This window comes from Canis lupus, chromosome 8 (genome assembly GCF_011100685.1).
Source record: "Canis lupus familiaris isolate Mischka breed German Shepherd chromosome 8, alternate assembly UU_Cfam_GSD_1.0, whole genome shotgun sequence".
NCBI classification, from domain to species: Eukaryota; Metazoa; Chordata; class Mammalia; order Carnivora; family Canidae; genus Canis; species Canis lupus.
The window spans coordinates 41,992,709-42,013,749 of record NC_049229.1 but is presented as its reverse complement, the minus strand read 5'-3'; the positions used below and the strand labels follow the sequence as shown (position 1 = coordinate 42,013,749).

Genomic DNA, 21,041 nt, shown 5'->3' with positions numbered 1-21,041 from the left:
GTTTGGTGGTGCCAACTGAAGTTGACCAGAGCCAGTGACAGAGTGGGGAGGACTTTTATGAGTTGAGCACAGGTCATGAGTGCAGTGCTCTCAAGAGATAACCAGGCTAGGTCATAAGGTCTTTGCTGAAACTGCAAATGTGGAATACTTTTGCCCTGAGAAGCTATGGAAGAATTTTAAGCAGAAGCATAACAGGACCAGATTTGCTGTAGCTGCAAAGTAAGGAGTAGGTTGACAGAGTCTAGGACACCAATTGGGAAGCCATTATAAAGGCTCTAGCAATAAGTGATAAGAGTCCTCTCTGAGGCAGGGATGGAGAGAAAGATGGGGACATTTAAAGAGGTGGACAGAAAATTGTCAGTGATTAGCTTGACAGGTGAGGGACAGGAAGAGTTTGATTGGTTCCCTGGTACATCTTACTTGGGTAACTGTGTAAATGTCAATGCACTATCCCAGCTTCAAAACAAAAAGGAGGAGAAGGGATCAAGCATTTCTTTTTTCTTTCTCTGTTTCCAGTGTGCCAGAGGAGAATCCAGGACAACCAGAAGGTAAGGCTGAATCACATTCCTGTGTGTCTTCATTTATATGCTCAAGTCTTGGCGTCTTTCTTTGTGTTTCAGCTGCAACTGATACCTTTATTAAAAGTATCAGTTGCAACTCAGTCCAACTTGTTGGTCAAGAAGAAAAGAACATTCTTGTCATTCTATCATGCTATTTCTCTTAAAGTTTACCATCCTATTAAGCTACCATACTGCCTCATTAGCTTCCAGCATTCAGAAAGCCAGCAACCAGAGAATTTGGTCCCTAACTTTGAGTAGGTGGTTTTCTTTTTTTTTTTCCTCTTAGATTCCCTTTCACCTCCATCCTACCTCCAAATGCTCCCTCCTTCCCCCTTGGCAATCACTATTAATAGTTTGGTTCATATCCTCCCACAGAGGTTAGTTTTTAGGATACCCAGTGACTCAGCCCTCCATTTGAAAAGGCTGTACATTTCAGAGTTTCTTGTGTGAAGCAGTGGGGTTGTCTGATGCTGTAACCATCATCTCAGAACTTCCCTGGGGAAGAAAGTTTGAGGTACACAATGAGATCTCCTAAAGGAAATAAAAGGGTCCAAGAAGAGACAGAGGCCCTGAGATAGTGCATATAGCTCACGCCAGTTTTCGGGCTGGGGCTACAGTGGACTGCTGGTTAGAGAATGACACTTGAACGACACTTCTCTCCTCAGCACCAGACAGCTCCAAGAGTGAAAGTCCTCCATACTCAGGCGTGGTGAGAGTCCCCAAAGCAGCTGAGGTGGAATGGATTTTGGATCTGAATGAGGAGGAAAATGAGCTGGTGCGGAGTGAATTTTACTATGAGCAGGTAATAGCAATAAAACTTGTTGGTCATTTGAGTTTCTTTACAATGTGTAATTATGGCAAGAAATGCAGAGATAGGGCAAGCTGGGTGGCTCAGCAGTTTAGTGACGCCTTCAGCCCAGAGTGTGATCCTGGAGACCCGGGATCGATTCCCATGTCGGGCTTGTTGCATGGAGCCTGCTTCTCCCTCTGCCTGTGTCTCTGCCTCTCTCTCTCTCTCTCATTCTGTGTGTGTGTGTGTGTGTGTGTGTGTGTGTGTGTGTGTGTGTATGTGTGTCTCACGAATAAATCAATAAAATCTTAAAAAAAAAAAAGAAATGCAGAGATAGGTGAATACAGCCTGGCCTTCACATGGGAGCTAAGACAAGTAAACCAAATGAGACAGAAGATGAAGAGCATCTTGGAAATATATGAGAGCAGGTTGGAAAGGGCTTCAGGGGGGCACCTAGATGGCTTAGTCAGTTAAGCATCTGACTCTTGGTTTTGGCTCAGGTCATGACCTCAGAGTGGTGAGATTGAGCTCTCTGTTGGAGCCTGCTAAAGATTCTCTCTCTCCCTTTCTCCTTGCCCCTCCCTCTACCCCCTCTCTAAAGAAAGAAAGAAAGAAAAAATAAAAACAAAATTTAAAAAAGGAAAGGCTTCATGGAAGAACTAGCATTTAAGATGATCCTTAGAAGAATGTAGGTGTGTGACAAGCAGAAATCTGGAGAAGGTAAGGAGAATGAGGATAGAGGAAGGACAAAGAGTACAAAACTAGAACATCTGAGTAAAGGCACAATGTCACTATTCAGGGCATGATTAGGGGACTGGAAATGGCTTAATGTGAAGGAACATAGAGTGTTCATAGAGAGGCAGTAAAAGGTAGGATTGAAATGGTGATTTATGGTTAGAGCCTTGAATCCTGCAGTAGGAAAAGTGTACTTGAAAGGTTTGGAAGTGTGCTTTGGAATATGAACTCAGCAGCAGTATGTCCAGGCTTAAAGCAGAGACTTCTCCAGCAAGGCAACTGTCGTAGTCCAATGGTCTAGCAGGACCATTAGAATATCTGAAATGTGTTTAGTTCCACTCCCGCTTTGCTGTGGAAGTTTGGCTCCCTCCTGCAGTGTATTTCAAGCCTGGTGGAATAGAAGAATAATTCTTGCCACCCAACTGCATTAGAAGCATGCTTTGGTCCCCAAGCTCACTGCTTCCCTCCTCTTCCACCCTGGCCAGTCCCCCAGTGCCTCCTTGTGCATTGCCATCCTGAACCTGCACCGGGACAGCATTGCCTGTGGCCACCAGCTGATTGAGCACTGCTGCAGGCTGTCCCAGGGCCTCACCAACCCAGAGGTGGATGCAGGGCTGCTCACAGACATCATGAAGCAGCTGCTCTTCAGCGCCAAGATGATGTTCGTCAAGGCCGGCCGGAGCCAGGACCTTGCTCTTTGTGACAGGTAAATGGGAATGAGTCTCTGTTCTTTTACATGGTTAGCAGTTCTGTCTGGTTGCTTTTTCTGGCCCCCTTATGACTTCTCAACCTCACCATCCTCTCTCAGAAGATTCACTGAGTATGTTTTGCACCTCGGTTTGACGATGGTGAAATGCTGCTACCAGATCACAAGTGGTCATCCTCACCCTACCTTGACAGCCTGTGTCCTTCGCTTTCCCTGGGCATATCCTCAAAGCAGTGTAGCCTCTAGCTTTACCCAGTCAGAAAGAAAGTAAAGACTTTGGTTAATTTATAATTAAAATCTTTTTAGGGGCCTTTCGGCCAGAACCGCCATCTTTCAGTAATTAGCCAAAATTAACAACACGAAGGGAAAGAGGAGGGGTACCCGCTATATGTTCTCTAGGCCTTTTAGAAAACATGGAGTTGTTCCTTTGGCCACATACATGTGAATCTATAAGAAAGGTGATATTGTGGACATCAAGGGAATGGGCACTGTTCAAAAAGGAATGCCCCACAAATGTTACCATGGCAAAACTGGAAGAGTCTGCAATGTTACTCAGCATGCTGTTGGCATTGTTGTAAACAAACAAGTTAAGGGCAAGATTCTTGCCAAGAGAATTAATGTCCGCATTGAGCATATTAAACACTCAAAGAACCGAGATAGCTTCCTGGAGCGTGTGAAGGAAAATGGTCAGGAAAAGAAGGAAGCCAAAGAGAAAGGTACTCGGTCCAACTGAAGCGCCAGCCTGCCCCACCCAGAGAAGCACACTTTGTGAGAACCAATGGAAAGAAGCCTGAACTGCTGGAACCCATTCCCTATGAATTCATGGCATGATAAATGTAAAGAAAATAAAAGACCTAAGGATTGTAAAAGTGTTTCTCTTAAAAAAAAAAAAAAAAAAAAAAAAAATCTTTTTAGGGGAACACGTTTCAGCTCTATGGAACTTTCTAGCTTATAAGGAAAATGTGTCCTCCCTAAGTGTCCAGTGCTTAACCTTGGCCGGGACTCTATCCCAGTCTTCACCAAATTCAGACTGTGGCCTCAGAAGTTTTGGGTAACAGATCTATAAAGTGTACTAGGGGCTGGTCTATCCCTGTGTCACAGGTAGGAATCTGAGTCATAAAGTATAAGTATCTATGGAAAAGGTATGATTAGGCCCCAGATCCCTGTACAACCTGCTCTGCCTCCATTCATTAACTTGACAATTGAAACTCCCTGTTCCCAGCATATCCACCCAGATGTGTGACTCATGTGATGTGTTCTCAGCACTCAGTCCTAGCCAGATTTGGGAGCAGAGAGCATAATTTTCTTTGAAGTATAAGTGCCTCAGGCACTTGTTTGAAGTATTTGCCTGCAAACTCCCAAGACAGCAGAGCAAGCACAATGAACCTCATCTGTACTACTTCCTAGCTCTATAACCTTGGACAAGTCTTGACTGGCATGAGCCACAGTTTCCTCCTCTGTAAATTGGGGATGTTAGTAATACTTATCTCATAGGGCACTCAGTAAGATAAACTGAGTGTATCCCTGTAAAGGGCTAAGAGTATTTCTACACCAAAAATGCTAGTTTTACTCTTTTTAGTAACAAAACCGGAAGATTGAGGAGGGAGGTGACACAGAAAGTAGAAGGAAGTATAAAGCAATTAATCTCCCTCTTTTAAGTGAAGAGACAATAGATTACACATCATTTTTCAAGTTAGTGAATGAAGAAGTGAGTGTACATTAAGTTTTCTAAATAACCATGAAAAGAACCAAGAATCTATCAGTTTACCAGAAATGGAGGAGAAGAGGGACAAGGAACAAAACACACTCCATATAGAAAAAGTAGAATTTAGAGCAAAAATAAAAAAGATACCTAAATATATCTCAAATATCAGTAATGTAGATGAAATAAAATCTTATTAAAGAAAAAAGTATTCAGTTTGGGGACAAAACAAATTTAACAAGTCCTTTACTTTCTTCAAAGCCTAATATAAATAGAGGAAATATCCACTTCAGGCTGCGGACAGTAGAAATGAAGAAAGTGCTTACTCTGGTAGGATTCTCCTCCCCAGATTCTGTGGACTTCTCTTGACAGTATACAGCAGTGGTTTCAAATTACACATTCTTTTTTCCCCATTCTAGATTCAGACACACCCATTCTAGAAGATGACTTCCTTTGTGCAGGTTTGCTAATGGGAGTGAATTCATCTCTCATGTGTTTAGAACTCCTGATTTGCAGAGTATTTTTTTAACTCATACTTCCTTCCGATAGACATTTAAATAAATGTTTAAAAAGAAAACTCATATAACCTATTAAAAATGTAAAATACGTTGTGATACCGAATTTGCTTTTATACAATATACTCTCTCCTACCCTATTCCCATTAGGTTGAGAATGACTGATATACTGAATCCCTTTCCAGGGAAATTGGTGGATAAGTCAGGATCCACAGGTTGTTTTTTTTGTTTTGTTTTGTTTTTTTGCTAGAATTATATACAACTGTATATAACATATACTACATAATTTATTTACTGTGTAGTATATATTGTAATTGTATTACGTACAATTATATTCAAGAACTTTGAGTGTGGGACTGTTTCAAGCAGCACTAGACAAAATGACCCAGTTCTCTAGGCTCTCTGTTGCTGTGAGGTTTTTGCAGTCACCAGGTGTCAAGAGTAAGATCAAAGGTGGCAATGCTAGTGGACTGTAGCAAGGGCCCATCCTTAGTGCAGGGAGATGATGTCAAGTCCAGGAGACTAGAATCTAAGTGATTGCCCAGCAGCACCTGCAGGGAATGGTAATGATGTGACCTCTAGACTGACTATAAGTGCAGGTCATGGATATAGTCTCAGTGCTTTCTCCCAAGCATACAGGTTTCTAAAGAACCAAAAAGCAAGTGGGTAATTTGTGAGTATCCCTCCTTTGAGTATTAATAACTAATATTTAATGAGTACTTATAAAAATCTAGACTCAATCCTAAGCCCTTTTACTCAAACTATTTCATTTTATCCTTAAAATTCTCTGTATATTCATTTTACAGATGAGTAAATCAAGGCAGAGAAGAGTTAACTAACTTGCCCAAGGTCATAAAGCTACTAAGTGATGGAGTTGAGACTCAGTCTAACTCCAGAGCCTTCTCTGTGTTTATGTACCTCTCAATTCTCATTTTCACATTTCACATTGAAATTGAAATAGAAAACTTTTAAGCAACAACTATTTTTACTAAGACTCTGTGGAGCCTCATTGCTTTGCCCGTTTCCTCCCTGTAGCTACATCAGCAAGGTGGATGTGCTGAATATCTTAGTTGCTGCTTCCTATCGCCACGTGCCACCTCTGGATCAGATCCTGCAGCCGGCTGCAGTAACCAGGCTAAGGAACCAGCTTTTGGAAGCTGAGTACTACCAACTGGGTGTTGAGGTGAGACAAAGACAAAGCTTACTTCTACGCAACTGTAATGAGTTGCCTTTTTCTAACCTTGCACACAGGTATTGTCATCTCTCAGTTGTCCATGGCCATGGGGGAGTATCTAGGGCATGACAAGTTCACCAATTGGCAATAATGGCAGGTGGGGTGATGGGAAAGGAAGACAACTGGCAACAATGGGAAAGAATAGGTCTTTGGGACTTTTGGCCTGGATTTAGGTACGTCTCACTAAAAGGAGCAATTTTTCTTCCAGATCTCCACAAAGACTGGCCTCGATCCCACTGGAGCATGGCATGCTTGGGGCATGGCCTGCCTCAAAGCTGGAAACCTCACTGCTGCACGAGAGAAGTTCAGTCGCTGTCTGAAGCCTCCTTTTGACCTCAATCAGCTAAGTCATGGCTCAAGACTGGTACAGGATGTGGTTGAGTACCTGGAGTCCACAGTGAGGCCACTCTTATCCTTGGTAAGAACACAGCAGGGGGAGGGTCAGTTCAGGGAGGAAGGCCCAGGAGCAGTAACGACCTGGAGAAAAGGATCAGCTTCCACTCAGCTTATAGTTTTAGTCCTCACTCAGAGCTGTCCTGGCTCAGAGCTGCCAGACTTAGATTTTGTTCTTTCCATTATACATAATTAGATAAGTAACTGTGTATGATTAGGTAAGACAGAGTCAATCAAAAAAGAAAAAGCAAACTATAGAGAGATATTTTTTTAATGATAAAAATGACTTAAGTAATGTTTAGACTTTGGTTAATTTTCTATGTTATGCTTTTGAATGAAATTGGTGTTACACAATATTATAATATTGAGAATGTTGTGCCCTGCCTGTTTTTCTGTCTTTAAAACAGTATTGTAAGCCTACTTCCACATTCCTAAATGTTCTTTGAAAATAGTATTCTCAGAGGCTGCTGAGAATTTACTGGGTTTTATTTTTCTTTGCACTCTTTTTTCTTGTCAGCAAGATGATGATTACTTTGCTACCTTGAAAGAACTGGAAGCTACCCTGCGGACCCAGAGCCTCTCTCTGGAGGTGATTCCTGAAGGGAAGATCATGAACAACACCTACTACCAAGAATGCCTCTTCTACCTGCATAACTATAGCACCAATCTAGCCATCATCAGCTTCTACATGAGGCATAGCTGCCTGCGGGAAGCCTTGCTCCACCTCCTCAACAAGGTGGGACACACCTCCCTCTCAAAGAGCAGTGCCCACTTTGCCCACCTAGGTCGGCCCACTCAGCTCTAACTGGAGGCAGTAACCCCCTGAAACTTAACCCAGTGTTGAGCTATGAGATCTCTGGCAGAGTCAGGTCAAAATGGACAATTCTATCACCTAAATTATGATTTGATATGCATGCAACAAGTCTTAGCCTGAGTCCAGATTGCCCTACTAATTGTCAAAACATACAGCAGAATGAAATAATAGTTGAGAGCATGGTCTCTGGAAGAGGTGGTTGGTATGAGTGGTGTGACCTTGAACAAATTGCTGTACTGCTCTGTTTCCACACACCTCTCACCTGCCCTGGGACCATGTCCCACTGCTGATACAGCTGCTAGTCCACTCAGAGTTGTCACAAGGGCCAGGAAATACACATGATCCTATATTTGGGCCCCAAAATCTAAGAGAAGGAGAGTATCTCTCCTTTTTTCCTTCTGATATCCTCTGTTCTCTTCCCACTGGAGGCAAAGGCACCATTAATTCTTTGGAGCCATTATTAAGCAAAATCAGGACTCTCTTTCACCATGACCCTTTGGCATTCACTTTTATCGGAACGGTCCACGAACACTTTCTGAGAAACTTGCTAATCTATACCAAAGTTCAGGAAATTTAATTTAATTTAACTTAATTTAAATTAAAGGAGTTCAATACTTTTAATTTCAGTAGTCCACCCTGACTCAAAATGGCAGCCAATGAAAGTTTACAAAGGTACATATCTTCTAGGATTGCTTCAAGTGAAGTCAGCTGTTCACAGTCATGATAACCATATCCCAATAGGGTAGCTACTAACGAGGTTTCAAAAATAAAGTAAGAGTTATATTATTTAGAGTTTAACTGCTATTTTTTTTCCTTTTCCTCTGTTTCCAAATAAGTTTGGGGGTAAAACAGTTTCCCCCAAGCACAATTTGAGAGTGGAAATCAACCAGTTCTGTTTCTTCTGTTGACCAGAGAGTTAAGCAGCTTACTTACTTATCTTGGTATAAGCTGACAACAGCATTACCCTGCTTTCCATTTGTCAGAGCGAGGAAAGAAGCCTTATTTTTATCTTCTATAATCATAGTTACCCTTGAACTGAAGTATCTTAATTCTCAAGCAGGTAGGGAACAATAGAAAACATATTGTGAAAACGACAATTGAATGGCTAGAGCCTGGAAGGTGTTCTGTTGCTAGCCTCATTCCCTGCCTTTTTCACCCCTTTACCTGCCAGGCTGCCCCAGAGTAAGCTTTCTAAAACATAATACATGCTTTATGTTATTCATAGTTCATGTTATTCCCCTCTCTGAAAGACCCTCAGAAGATCCCATGGCCACAAGAGGAAGTCCAGATTCCTTAGCATGCATATAGGACCCACCAAGATCAGGCCCCCTTATTTCTCCAGTTTATTTTCACCACAAGCCCTATATATGCCCTACATTCCAGACATCAAATTATTTAAATTTTCTTCATTGTACCTTGTACTTTGTTACCTTCATGAATCTGCATGTGCTGTTCCCCCTAATCTAGAATATCCTGCCCCTCTTTGTTTTCTTTGTAAACTCCTGTTTATCCTCTCAGACCCTCTCTGTTGAGCATTCATAGAATGCACAAGCTACATTAGTCAGCTCTTCTATATACCACCACTGTACCTAGAATACAGCTCTGTTATTGCATTTATCCCACTGCCTTGCAGCTGTTTGTTTACAACTGTGTCATCCTTTCTGGACCAAGAAAGCTTATATATTATTTCTGTATGTCTTCAGATGCCTGACCTAGTGCCAGGTATAAATGAAGGAGCAAGTAGGTAAATAGATGAAATGGAAGTTCTTAATGTATAGCTCTTCTGAGAAACTCCACCTTTTCTATGGAGCTGATTCCCCTCCCTTTTAAAGCTTACTCTAAAACTTTTCAATTAGGTCTAGGTTTCTGAGTTAGAAACAGCCAGAATTGGGAAAGGAGTCCTCACCCACAAAGGATATTGTCAAAGCTGAGAACTACTCCAGTTCTAAACAGCTTGTACCCAGTGCTACAAGGCCAACATGGTTATACTAACATGAGTTTATGGCCATTCTTTACCCTCCATTAGTTATTCATAGCCTATAGTCTAAATGCCCAGATTATTATTTTTTTTCTGTGGCTGTGGAATGCAGGTTTATGACACAGGGTCTCTGAACCATGAATGAGCTTCAGAAGGGAGGAGATTAGTATGTGTGTGCACCTTCCTGAGGAGTTGGTCCATAATGTTTATCACTTATTCATCCAAGAAATACTTATTAAATAGCCAAAGAGTATTCTGGGCACTGTGAAAAAAAAATAGACAAAAATATCTGCCCTCATAAAACTTACATTATAGTAGGGAGGCAGACAATAAGCAAGGTAAATAAAATCCATAATTATAGATAAGTAAGAAGAAAAAACAGAGTAGAGGGCAGGAATGGATTGGGCAGTTTTAGAAAAGATGCCCAGGGAAGATGACAGACAGTAAAGAACTAAAGGAGGTGGAGAGTGAGCCATACAGATTATGGAGGGGATGGCTCGGTGGCTCAGCGGTTGAGCATCTGCCTTTGGCTCAGGTCATAATCCCAGGGTCCTGGGATCGAGTCCCACATCGGGCTCCCTGTGAGGAGCCTACTTCTCCTCTATGTCTCTGCCTCTCTCTATGTCTCTCATGAATTTAAAAATAAATAAATGAATGAATGAATGAATGAATAAATAAATAAATAAATAAATAAATAAATAAATAAATAAATAAATAAATCTGCCCTACAATTTGTAGTGGGGAGACTTGCTCCAAATTTCTATTAAAAAAAGAAAAAGAAAAAAAAAAAAAGAAAGGTTACAGAGGAAGCATAGTCCAGGCTGAGGGAGTAGCAAGTGCAAGGGCTAAGGTGGCTTGAGCAGAGTGGGCTGGGAAAAGCGTAGGAGTAAATAAGGTCAGAAAGGTAATAGGCCCAATCATATGAGGATCATATAGGCCTTGTAGACATTATGAGGGCTTGGGCTTTGTGGTGAGTGAGGAAAACCATTGGAAGATTTTGAGCAGAGGAATAACATGATGTGACTTAGGTTTTACCAAAATCACTCAGGTTGATTGGTTAGCATTAGAGAAAAGAGACAGGAGCAGAAGGTAGTAGACAAGGGAAGAGGCTATAGCAAATATCCAGGCAAGTGGATAATGGTTATGATGACTTGGTCACAGTAGTACATTGAGGTAGTGAGAAGTGGCTGGGTAGATGCAGATTCTGTGTGTATTTTGATGGTAGAGCCAGTAGAATTGCTAATGCATGTGACATTGGGTGCTGAGGCAGGAGCAACAGATTTGACTAGGTTTTTGACCCGAACAACTAGAAAAACAAAATTGCCATCTGAGAAGGGGAAGACTATCAAAAAACGGATTTGGCAGAAACAACCAGGCATGTAGTTTTGGGTGTATTAAGTGTACTAGACATCCAAGAGGACATTTTGAGTAGGCAATTGGATATAAGTTGGATATCTACTTCTGGAGTTCAGGAGGAATGTACGGGCTGGATATCGGGATCTAGACATAATCAGCAAATAGATTTAAAGCCATGAGATTTTATGAAATCACCAGAAGAGTGAGTATAGAAAGAAAAGAGAACAGGTTCCTCCTAAGCCCTGAGGAAATTAGAAGGAATCAGCAAAGAAGGTTGAGAAGGAATAGCTGGAAAAGTAGAAAGAAAACTTGGAGAGGCTGGTGTTATAGAAGCCAAATAAAAATTTTCCAAGGAGGAGGAAACCATCAGCTGTATTAAAAGCAATTGATAGTTCAGATGGAAAACAAGACAGAGATTTTAGATTTAACAATTAAAGGTCATTGGTGATTTCCAGGGCACTTTCAGTGGAGTGGTGGGTACAAAAGCTAGATAAGAATGTGTTTAAGAGACAAGCACAGGAGAGAAATTGGAGACGGGGAGTGTAGATAACTTTGTCAAGGAGCTTTTCTACTCAGGGAAGGAGAGAAGTGGAGCAGTCACTAGAGTGGGATTCTCAAAGTTATCTGTGACACGTAAGAAGAAGCACCACTATAGAAGAAAGCCAAAGGTGTATGAGTGGAAGGAAATCCAGGATGGGTCCCAGACAGTGCCAGAACCAGGCTCAAGACTTGACTTTTTGCCTTGCCCTGTTCCAGGAGAGTCCTCCAGAAGTCTTCATAGAAGGCATTTTCCAGCCAAGCTATAAAAGTGGGAAGCTACATACTTTGGAGAACTTACTAGAATCCATTGATCCAACCTTAGAGAGCTGGGGAAAGTACTTGATAGCTGCCTGCCAACATTTACAGAAGAAGAACTACTACCACATTCTATACGAACTGCAGCAGTTTATGAAGGTAATAGCCCCTTCTCGCCCTCTACTTCTGTTGATGACGCCTTGCCATACAGGGAGACTGTGCAGGATGAGGGAACAAGACTGTCATTTGGCCTCACTATTTGACCAACCCTAGAACAAATCCATGTGGCTCTCTAGCATTGTTGAATAATATTAGGATTTCCATCCTCATCCTAAAGAGGCAAACCTTAACCTTGTTTGTAATGACATTCTTCAGAATTCAAGGAAGATGAAAAAAAGATCTGTGGCGATTTCAAGATAAGCAAGAAGCATAAATGCAGAATTCATAAGGAATAATGGAGAAATGTTTTTAGAGAAAATATATGAAGGGAGAGGAAATAAGTTTCCCCCAGTCTGTCCAAGGATCGCAAACCCTAAATTACAGAAAAATTGAACCAAAGTGAGAGTGAAGCCGAGCTGAATGGAGAATCAGAAGTATCCTTTTTGAAGATCTCTTCTGTGGTGGAATAAAGTCCTTCCCAGGAGTTCAGCCAGTTGGTTTGCTTTAGGATCCCTTGGGCTTAAGAGTAACTAACACAAAAGAGTTGCGCAGCTAGTGATGGGAGTGAGTGTTGTGCAGCTTCATGGGTGGAAATCAGGTCAGAATCCTCCTCACACCCATACCCTCCAATATCCCTGAACTCATTTGACCTGAACATTCATTTTCCTCTTCTAGGACCAAGTCCGGGCCGCCATGACCTGTATCCGATTCTTCAGTCACAAAGCAAAGACTTACACAGAACTGGGAGAGAAGCTCTCATGGCTGCTTAAGGCCAAGGACCACCTGAAGATCTACCTCCAAGATACCTCCCGCGGTACCAGAAGGAAGAAAACCACCTTCTTCCAAAAAAAGATGACTGCCGCTGATGTGTCAAGGTAGCCCGAGGCTCAGGAAACAGTTAGGGTGGGCAGAAGGGCTGGAATAGAGTGTCTATTGATGATGAAGCTGTGCTTGTCCATTCCTGAACCCTTGAAAGAGAACACATCTAAAGGGAGTCATTCCTGAGCAACAGTGGCCAGTACAAGTCTGGAGAGCCTACAAAGGAGCTTGCAGAGAAGAGAGCAGGGGAAGTATTGAGATCAGACCCCTTCCAGTAGGCAGGAAAAAGAGATCCTGCGAGATTGTTGGCCTGTCCCTGTCTCCATCTTCCTCTCACACTCCTCCCTTCTCCCTTGCTAAGCAGCAGTCACGCTGGCCTCCTTGGGCTCCTCCACACTCCAAGCTCTTCCCTTCTCTCAGTCTTCATGCTGGTTCATCCTTTCACTCTCTGCTTACAATACGACATTTAAAGTAAATGCTGCACCTCGCCTTTATTGCCTCCATAGGCTCAGTCACTAAATATTTTATGCGTTCATTCATTATTCATCTGTCCTCTAGCCTATGAACCCTGTGAGGGCAGGGTTCGTGTCCCTCTTGACCTCTGTTGTTATCTGCAGCACCTAGGTGCTTTGTAAATACTGATTCAGGGACCAGACTTTTCATCCAGTTCCACAGAGCAGCTATAACCCCGCTGAGGCACCTCTGTACAGGGCACCAGATCACCCTTTTCGTCTTGTTGTAACCTCTCAGAGGGTATTTTGGATCGCTTCTCCCTCCATATCATTTCTTTTGCCTTTTCCCATGCCATCTTAACATGATTTCTCATGGCCCTAATCACTCCTGGAGTGCCTCAGGAAGCTAGATCGCTCATCTCTCGTCCCCATAGGCACATGAACACACTTCAGCTGCAGATGGAAGTGACCAGGTTCTTACATCGGTGCGAAAGTGCTGGGACCTCTCAAATCACCACCTTGCCTCTGCCCACTCTCTTTGGAAATAACCACATGAAAATGGATGTTGCCTGCAAGGTACATACAAATGTTTTAGACCTCTGACGGACTGCTCTTATCTTTCAGAAGCTTATCATGATTGTAATCATCTAGCTAGTATTTCAGTTGTTCATTTGAAGGCTGCCTTCCCACTAGAATGTGAGCCAAAAGAGGCTGGAGATCAAGTCCATTTTGATTACTCTTGTATCCCCAGTGCCTGGTACTTAGTCGAGTCTCAACAAATATTTGTTGAATAAAGGGGGCCCTCTTCCTTGATAGAAGGGCTACTCCATAATTATTGCTTCTTTAAGCACATTTTACTCTCCTTTTCAGGTCATGCTAGGAGGGAAGAATGTGGAAGATGGTTTTGGAATTGCATTCCGTGTTCTGCAGGTATGACATGAGTCACTCAGGATTATGCTGAGGGCAATCAGGACCTGAGTGCAGTTCCGTGAGAGACTATCCTTCAGAAAACCTTTATCCCAAGGGTAGCAGATTTATGTATACAAACTAAAGAAGTCAGGGTGGCTATTTACAGACTGTGTCAGATTCAGGATTCTGGGACACTTTGCCAAAAGCCAAGTAACCGATGACAAGTTCATCAAAAGCTATCAAATAAATACCTGAAACCAGGTCTAGGACAGCTCCCCACAGCTGTTTCCCTCTGAGGGGAGCATGGCTGAAGGATGTGGCAGGGGATGAGGGGGGGGGCGGGGTCCTGTGCAACAGGAAGGGCCACTGGCAGAACGGACTGTCCCTCCATCCATCTGCCTAAGAGCTGGCTCAAGGAGTACCTTGTGTTGCCTGTGGCAAGAGGACACCGGTGTGGGACGCCAGGGTGGCTCAGTGGTTGAACGTCTGCCTTTGGCTCTTGGCATGATCCCAGGATCAGTGATTTAGTCCCGCATCAGGCTCCTTGCAGGGAGCCTGCTTCTTCCTCTGCCAATGTCTCTGCCTCTCTCTCTGTGTCTCTCATGAATAAATAAATAAAATCTTTTAAAAAAACAAACAAACAAACAAAGAACACTGGAGCAGAGTGTGGAGCAGGGCACCACAAGATTTAAAGTTTCTCCAGACCACCGCCCCCCTACCCCCACCACTAGACCGTTCCACATAGATACCCTAAGAACCATCACTCTGGGCAGGTGGGGTCTGAATACATTGTATGTGTCTTGAGGATCAATGGCTTCATGAATGACCAGACTAATTCCTTTCTTTTTCACCTATTCCAGTGTTGGAAAAAGCTCTCCACACCCAAGCTGCCCTGGTGGACAGGCAGAGCCACAGCTCCTCTCAGACTCTGTCAAGGATTATCATAGATCGAGTTTAAAGTGGTAGTTTCTTAAACTGGTAGTTTCTAGCAAATCAGTCTTTTGGCGAATTGGTTTGTTTCCAAATACTAAGGCATCTGCTGATAGAGCACCAAGAGTCCACAGCAGCCAATACCAACCCTCACCATCCCTTTCCTAAGACAAAGGTGGCTCATGAAAAAAGGAATGAACTAGCCTTGAGAATTTGATTAAAAATATTTTCAGAAAGTGACACAACAGTGAGTGAGACATATCATTTTAGATACCAAGGTTACGATTGTTTTGGTCGCTTTCTAAAATGTCTGCCTAATTCCAAAGAGGAACTTTTCACTTGTTTTTGTTTGTTATATGAATGTTTTCTACTATGACTACAACCAATATGGCTTATCTACGCCAAGCATAGTGGGGATTTTTTTAAATGTTGCCTTCCTTCCTACTGCTGATGTCCCCTGCTCCCCTAAACCCATCATCCTGTGTTCTCTTCTAGGACTTCCAGCTGGATGCTGCTGCCACCTACTGCAGAGCTGCCCGGCAGTTGGTGGAGAGGGAGAAATACAGTGAAATCCAGCAATTGCTCAAGTGTGTCAGTGAGTCAGGCATGGCAGCCAAAAGTGATGGGGACACCATCCTTCTCAACTGCTTGGAAGCATTCAAGAGAATTCCACCCCAGGTATGCTCACTTCTGTACCTCTTGGCTCCTCCATCTGTTTCATTGTCTTCACATCCCCCTCTTGGTTTTCCTGTTCCCTGTAATATACTCATAATGTACTGACACTCTGCAAGATCCCTTTATCTTTCTGACTCCTCTGTAATATTGGTCTCACCTTAATCAACTCTTCCCCGGAAGGAAAATTTATGGTCATAACCTCTATATCCGGAAGGTGTCCCTCAATATCCATTGTCTAACATCTGTACCTGTGGACAGACCAATCTGAACTTCTCCCTGTGATGGTAGAGGAGGTCAGGGTGGGTGTGCAGATGGCCTTTGAGCATGTTGCCTATGAAATTGTCCCCCGTGGCTTCTTTATGAGGTAAACAGAGCCATATCCACTTGTGAAGGCCAAGGACAGTCCTCTCAGGAGCTGTTCTTTTTCCTCAAACTCCCAGGTGTAGTGTTATCATTAGATTTCCTTTGATGCTCTTATAGCAGAAGTTGAGTTAAAAAGTCAGAACATGCAAGCTGAAGCCACATTGGGCCTCAGCCCCCATGCTGGGGACTCTTCCTCCTCTCACAACCAATGCTTCTGTTCTGCACAGGAGCTGGAGGGTCTGATCCAGGCGATACACAGTGATGACAACAAGGTGAGCAGAACTGTCTCCAAACCCTGGTGATGTTCCTGAGCAGCAGCTCGGGCTTCCCTTTTCACCTTTATCCCTTGCTGCCCACAACGGTTCCATTCAACCTGTATCTCAGCTTCTTTGTTATTCAGAGGTGGAGGGTGGGGGTGCAGAGAGAAAACAGATGGAGCACACACAAACACTGACTTCATGAGCCCTTGCTTTCCCACTTCTTTATGTCCACTTTCCATGCAGAGCTTTCTCAGAGACCCCTAGGAAATCCTTCATTTCTGTCTTCAGGTTAACTGACTGAATGAGGTTCTCAGAGTGGGTAGGCATTTCTTTATCCTGGAGGGGAAGGATACCCTGTACAGGAAGGAAAAAACCGCACCTAGCCCTTGAGCAACAGATACCCATCTGTGTCTCATTCTCCAGAGCAGGCTGCTTCCCTGAGGTCAGTGAGCTCTTCCTATTGAGTAGGAAATCAGTGCTTCTGCAGGGAGTGCCAGCCAGAATAGACATCCTCCCAGCTGCTCCTATTTGGGCCTAGCCATAGGCCAGCAGCGGCATAGGAAAACCAAGCCAGACTGCCCTGGCCACTAGCAGTGGAAAAATTTGGCAGCTCAGTCCCTGGTGAAGAAAACTGTCAGGCACATGGCTTCTTACACAACCACAGAGCTGCTCCCCATGGTAGTATTGCTGATCCCCAGACTAAATTTGCCTGGCCTTCTTCATTCAAGGAATTAGGGAGAACATGTTCTGAACATTTCTTCGTTTATGCATGCAGCATCCAGATGACCTCCTATGGAAAGGATGGAATTTTGATATTGTGAATTGTAGAGAATTACTTTCTCAGAATCATAATGAGGATCCAGCAGCCAAGCCAGACACCCCAGTTCCCTGTGTCCCACACTGTGGTCCTTCTCCAAGGCTGCAGGACAAGGCTCAGTGAGCCTCCCCCACTGCAAGACAGAGGCCATGCCATGTCTCTCAGAAAAACATGCATTAAAATCTCGACAGTTGTTCTTTTTCAGGTCTTTTTCTCTCAGCAGCTGTTTTCATGCACTACTTAAGTGATCTCAGGCCACAAGGTCTTGCCAAAAATCAGCCTTACTCAGTTCCTATTACAGACTTTGTGACAAAATGCTCTCTCCTCTAGGCAGGAATTTTGGCTGCCAACTTGTGATATTATGTTTAACGCACATGCATGTTAAGTAGAGCTGAAGGCCTGGGTGAGAGGAAGTGTCCTGGGGCAGCAGGTAGATATCCAGACAGCAGGACTTGATGACTTAGTAAGCTTAGAGAATATCCAACATCTTCTAGCTTTAGCAGATTATCTGTAGTTGAGCTTAGGATAGAAAAACTCCAAGGACCAAGACAAAAAAAAAGATCAAAGATTGAAACATAAAGAGAGAAGAGTTCCTTCTAAACCACCAGAAGGGACTGTCACAGCAGAAAGGCAGTTGTTGGTGGAAACTCTGAGGCAGCTCATGAGGGCCTTGCTGTTAACTGGCCTAGAACACTGGCAAACCAGGGATGTGCTGGTGAGATCAGGGCTAGGGAAGGCATGGGTTCTAGTCTCCACTAAGCCAGGGGTTAGTGAGATGGAGGGCCTCCGGAGTGGGAAAGAGACACCCCTCAAACCCAAAACTGAGACACCTCTGATCCAAACAGCACAAGTCAAGTCAGCGTGGGATTAGACCTTAAATTGGATCTTTTCTAATTGTGTGTATGCATGTCCATCCCTGAATTTCCAGTTACAAGATTAAATACAGCAAGGTAAAACAGAAAAATAGTGAAGGAACAGGAATCTGTGTGCCCATTGTAAGAGAGAGATAGAGATATGATGATTCATCATTCATTCAGTCACTTAATGCATATTTATTGAATACCTAACACATACTAGGCCATGCGCTAGGTGTACCACAAGTACAAGAAGTAGAAAAAGCAGACAGTATCCCTGTCCTCATGGAGCTTAAAATCTAGTCAAGGGAAGAGACATCAATCAAATAACCACCCAGACAACTACAAAATCTTAAACTCATGACTCTTCAACTCTTAAACTCAGGAACAATGTTGACTCTGAAGCTAGGCAGAAGCTGGGGAGCCCAGGATAGTAAAGAGGAAGCCCTCAGAAGGAATAGACAGAGGCTAGACTGCCCACCTGCCTGCTTTCTTTTTGAAATTCTTAGATTATCTGTAATAATTATAAAATAACACAGTGTAATGGCTTAATGTCCAGAATATTTCAGTTGCTACAATGTAATGAAAGACAAGAACCCAATCATTAATTTGGTAAATGAGAACTGATCTTTCATCTGGTGAACGTGACACAGCTCTGTGTTTGTTGCTTCATCACCCGTGATGATTTCTTTTTGGCTATCTCTTATACCCAATTGCCAGGTTCAGGCCTACCTGACGTGTTGCAAGCTTCGTTCTGCCTACCTGATTGCCGTGAAGCAAGAGCACTCACGGGCCACGGTCCTGGTTCAGCAGGTGCAGCAGGCTGCCAAGAGCAGCGGGGATGCCGTAGTGCAAGACATCTGTGCCCAGTGGCTTCTAACAAGCCACACCCGAGGTACCCACGGCTCAGGCTCCAGGAAGTGACTGGGCAGTGGGGCCTGAATACTGTGGAGAGACAGAGATGACCTCTACCTCTTTCCTCCTGTGCACTGGGACTTCCTTGGCTCTGCCCCCAGTCGGAAAGAGCTGGATTGGACCCTACTTGCCATCTTGGGCAAAGATAGGACCTTTCACGCCACGCAAGTGCCATGTTTCTGTAAAATTGTGGAATCTGTGTTTGTCTGGAGATGGCCAGTTCTTTCTACCTCAGAGTGAGTGTGTGTGTGTGCACACTCCTGTGCACTCATGTTTACGTCTAAGCATTTCTGAACAAGCAAAACTCTTCCCCACCAAAAAGAGACACTTTACTTTAGACTTCTGCCCGTCTGAAAACCTTCCCTGCGTTTTGGTTCTTAACCCGGGTCATCCTGTTTATACACAGTTCCTTCTGTGTGGAGATGCTCAGTAGTTCCTCATAACTAGAAAAGTTTCACAGAGAATTCTAGAGCAGTACCAAAAGGATTGCCTCTTTTTTCTTCCTTCCCCTCCCAAAATTCAGAGATGGCCTTGGGGCAAGTGCTACCCATGGAGTAAAAGTTATCCACGTATGTCCTGTCACAAGCACAAGGTGTTACCAGGAGTCTTTGGAAGGTAGCCTGAATAGAAGGATCCTCAGGTGCTGGCATCTGAAAGCTGTGGATGCAAACAGTGAGGGGCCAGAGCCCCCCCCTGACCAGCAGGCGGGGCACCATTACATCCATCCATCAGGGAGAGGAAGATGAACCTCTCCAAACAAGAATGCAGGGAGGTTGCTGACAAGCACAGAGCTGGCTTCTGTGGATATCCCTGCCACAAAGAAAGAATGTGGCTCCCTGTTTGAGAGTGGGGAGAAAACCGGTAGCCAAGATCCTAGGACTAAAATAGCCAGACTGCCTATTTGAGTGACAGTCCTATGTGTGCCCCTTTTAAATGGTTAGGAAACCACTTCTCTCCTGCTTCTTCACAGTCTCAGCAGGACCACAAGATGAAGATGAAGTGGCCCAGGATCATTGAGGCAGTACACGTATTTGTCTTCACAGAAGGAGTCAACAGTTGGGCCTGTGGATAAGAATCAGGAAAAAAAAAAAAGAAGAAGAAGAAGAAGGAGACGATGAATAGGTCCCTCCCAGTTGATAGAAAACCAGGCAAAAATTGGGCACTGGCTTGTGTTCCCACACCAGATATGATTTTAAAAAGGTCTGTCATACTCAGTGACTTGGATTTGCAAATGAGGGCCCTAAGGAAAGCTCTGCAGCTCTGAGCCTCCCACCAGCTGAAGCTCAGTCTCTTGACCTCACATTTGTTGCGGAGACAAAGAGGAACTGGAAGCCAAAGTTTGGTGCTTAGACCCTATGGATTTCTTTCTGAATGAGGTTTTTTGATAGTAAAAAAACAACTAGTAGGGGCATCTGTCAGATTCAGAGCTTTGGTCCTGTAGAGAGAAGAAAGACTGCAAAGGAATTTTCAGATCTCTCCTGGGGGGAAGTTTAGCAAGTGAAGTGGTTTTCCTTCTCTGGGTCATAGAATCATCTGTCTTCCAGGCATGTCATTCCCTGGCATCTGCTTGTCCTTCTGAGTCTGCCTGCCCTCTTTGCACTGAACATAAGCACTTTATATGAATGGGTTGCAGATCTTGCAGCTCTTTAATTTGGGATGTTACGACCAGATTTTTCTTTTCTTCTAACCAGTTGAACTGTAAAATAGGTAACCATTGACTAGGCTGACATAAGATGAGGCTAAAGGCCTTTGAGCATCACACCGTGGTCTCCAGGAAAAAAAAAAATATAAGTACATGTTGAAGGGTTTACTACAAGCAAGCCACAATAAAGTGTCTGTCCTACCAGGTTTTTGGCTGCATGACTTTTTTGTGATATCTTGTTCTTACCCTTCTCTTCCTTTTTGCCTTGTCTTCTGTTTGAAGAGAAACCATGGTTGGGGGAGCTCAGATGGCCTTCAATTCTTGAACTTTCTTGAAAGATTCCCATCATAACTAATAACAACTCTTTGGTTAGGATTTATTTCAAGTTTCTTATGTGTTCAAAACTATTAGTGTACTCTCTATCACCAGAAAACTTTTTTGCTTCATTGGGTTTGTAGGTAGAAGTAGATTATACACTCATCAAGTATAGAAAGTAAGTGAAAAGTCCTCCCTTCCCTGTCCCCTCAACCCAGTGCCCTCTCAGAGGCCACCAATGCTACCAATTTCTAGTGTTTAGTTCCAGAGCTATTTTATTGCATAAGCCAAAAGCAGTAATTAAAATATTCCATGGTGAAAGATATGCCATAATTTTGAGCCAGTCTCTTAGA

General features: G+C 43.5%; 1 protein-coding gene across 4 annotated transcripts in view; it reads left to right on the top strand.

Moving 5' to 3' along the window:
* Nucleotides 1-20,579, top strand: part of ZFYVE26 (zinc finger FYVE-type containing 26) — a 63,361-nt gene extending 42,782 nt beyond the window's left edge. For 2 of the 4 annotated variants that reach the window (XM_038545035.1, XM_038545036.1), the window contains exons 30-42: nucleotides 517-548; nucleotides 1,226-1,362; nucleotides 2,571-2,791; nucleotides 6,044-6,191; nucleotides 6,451-6,660; nucleotides 7,153-7,371; nucleotides 11,540-11,737; nucleotides 12,413-12,612; nucleotides 13,443-13,584; nucleotides 13,879-13,938; nucleotides 15,343-15,525; nucleotides 16,113-16,157; nucleotides 18,537-18,740. In XM_038545035.1, coding sequence (XP_038400963.1) covers nucleotides 517-548; nucleotides 1,226-1,362; nucleotides 2,571-2,791; nucleotides 6,044-6,191; nucleotides 6,451-6,660; nucleotides 7,153-7,371; nucleotides 11,540-11,737; nucleotides 12,413-12,612; nucleotides 13,443-13,584; nucleotides 13,879-13,938; nucleotides 15,343-15,525; nucleotides 16,113-16,157; nucleotides 18,537-18,740 — 1,999 coding nt within the window. The other 2 variants (XM_038545037.1, XM_038545039.1) reach the window with 2 other exon arrangements.
* Nucleotides 20,580-21,041: the final 462 nt, after the last annotated feature.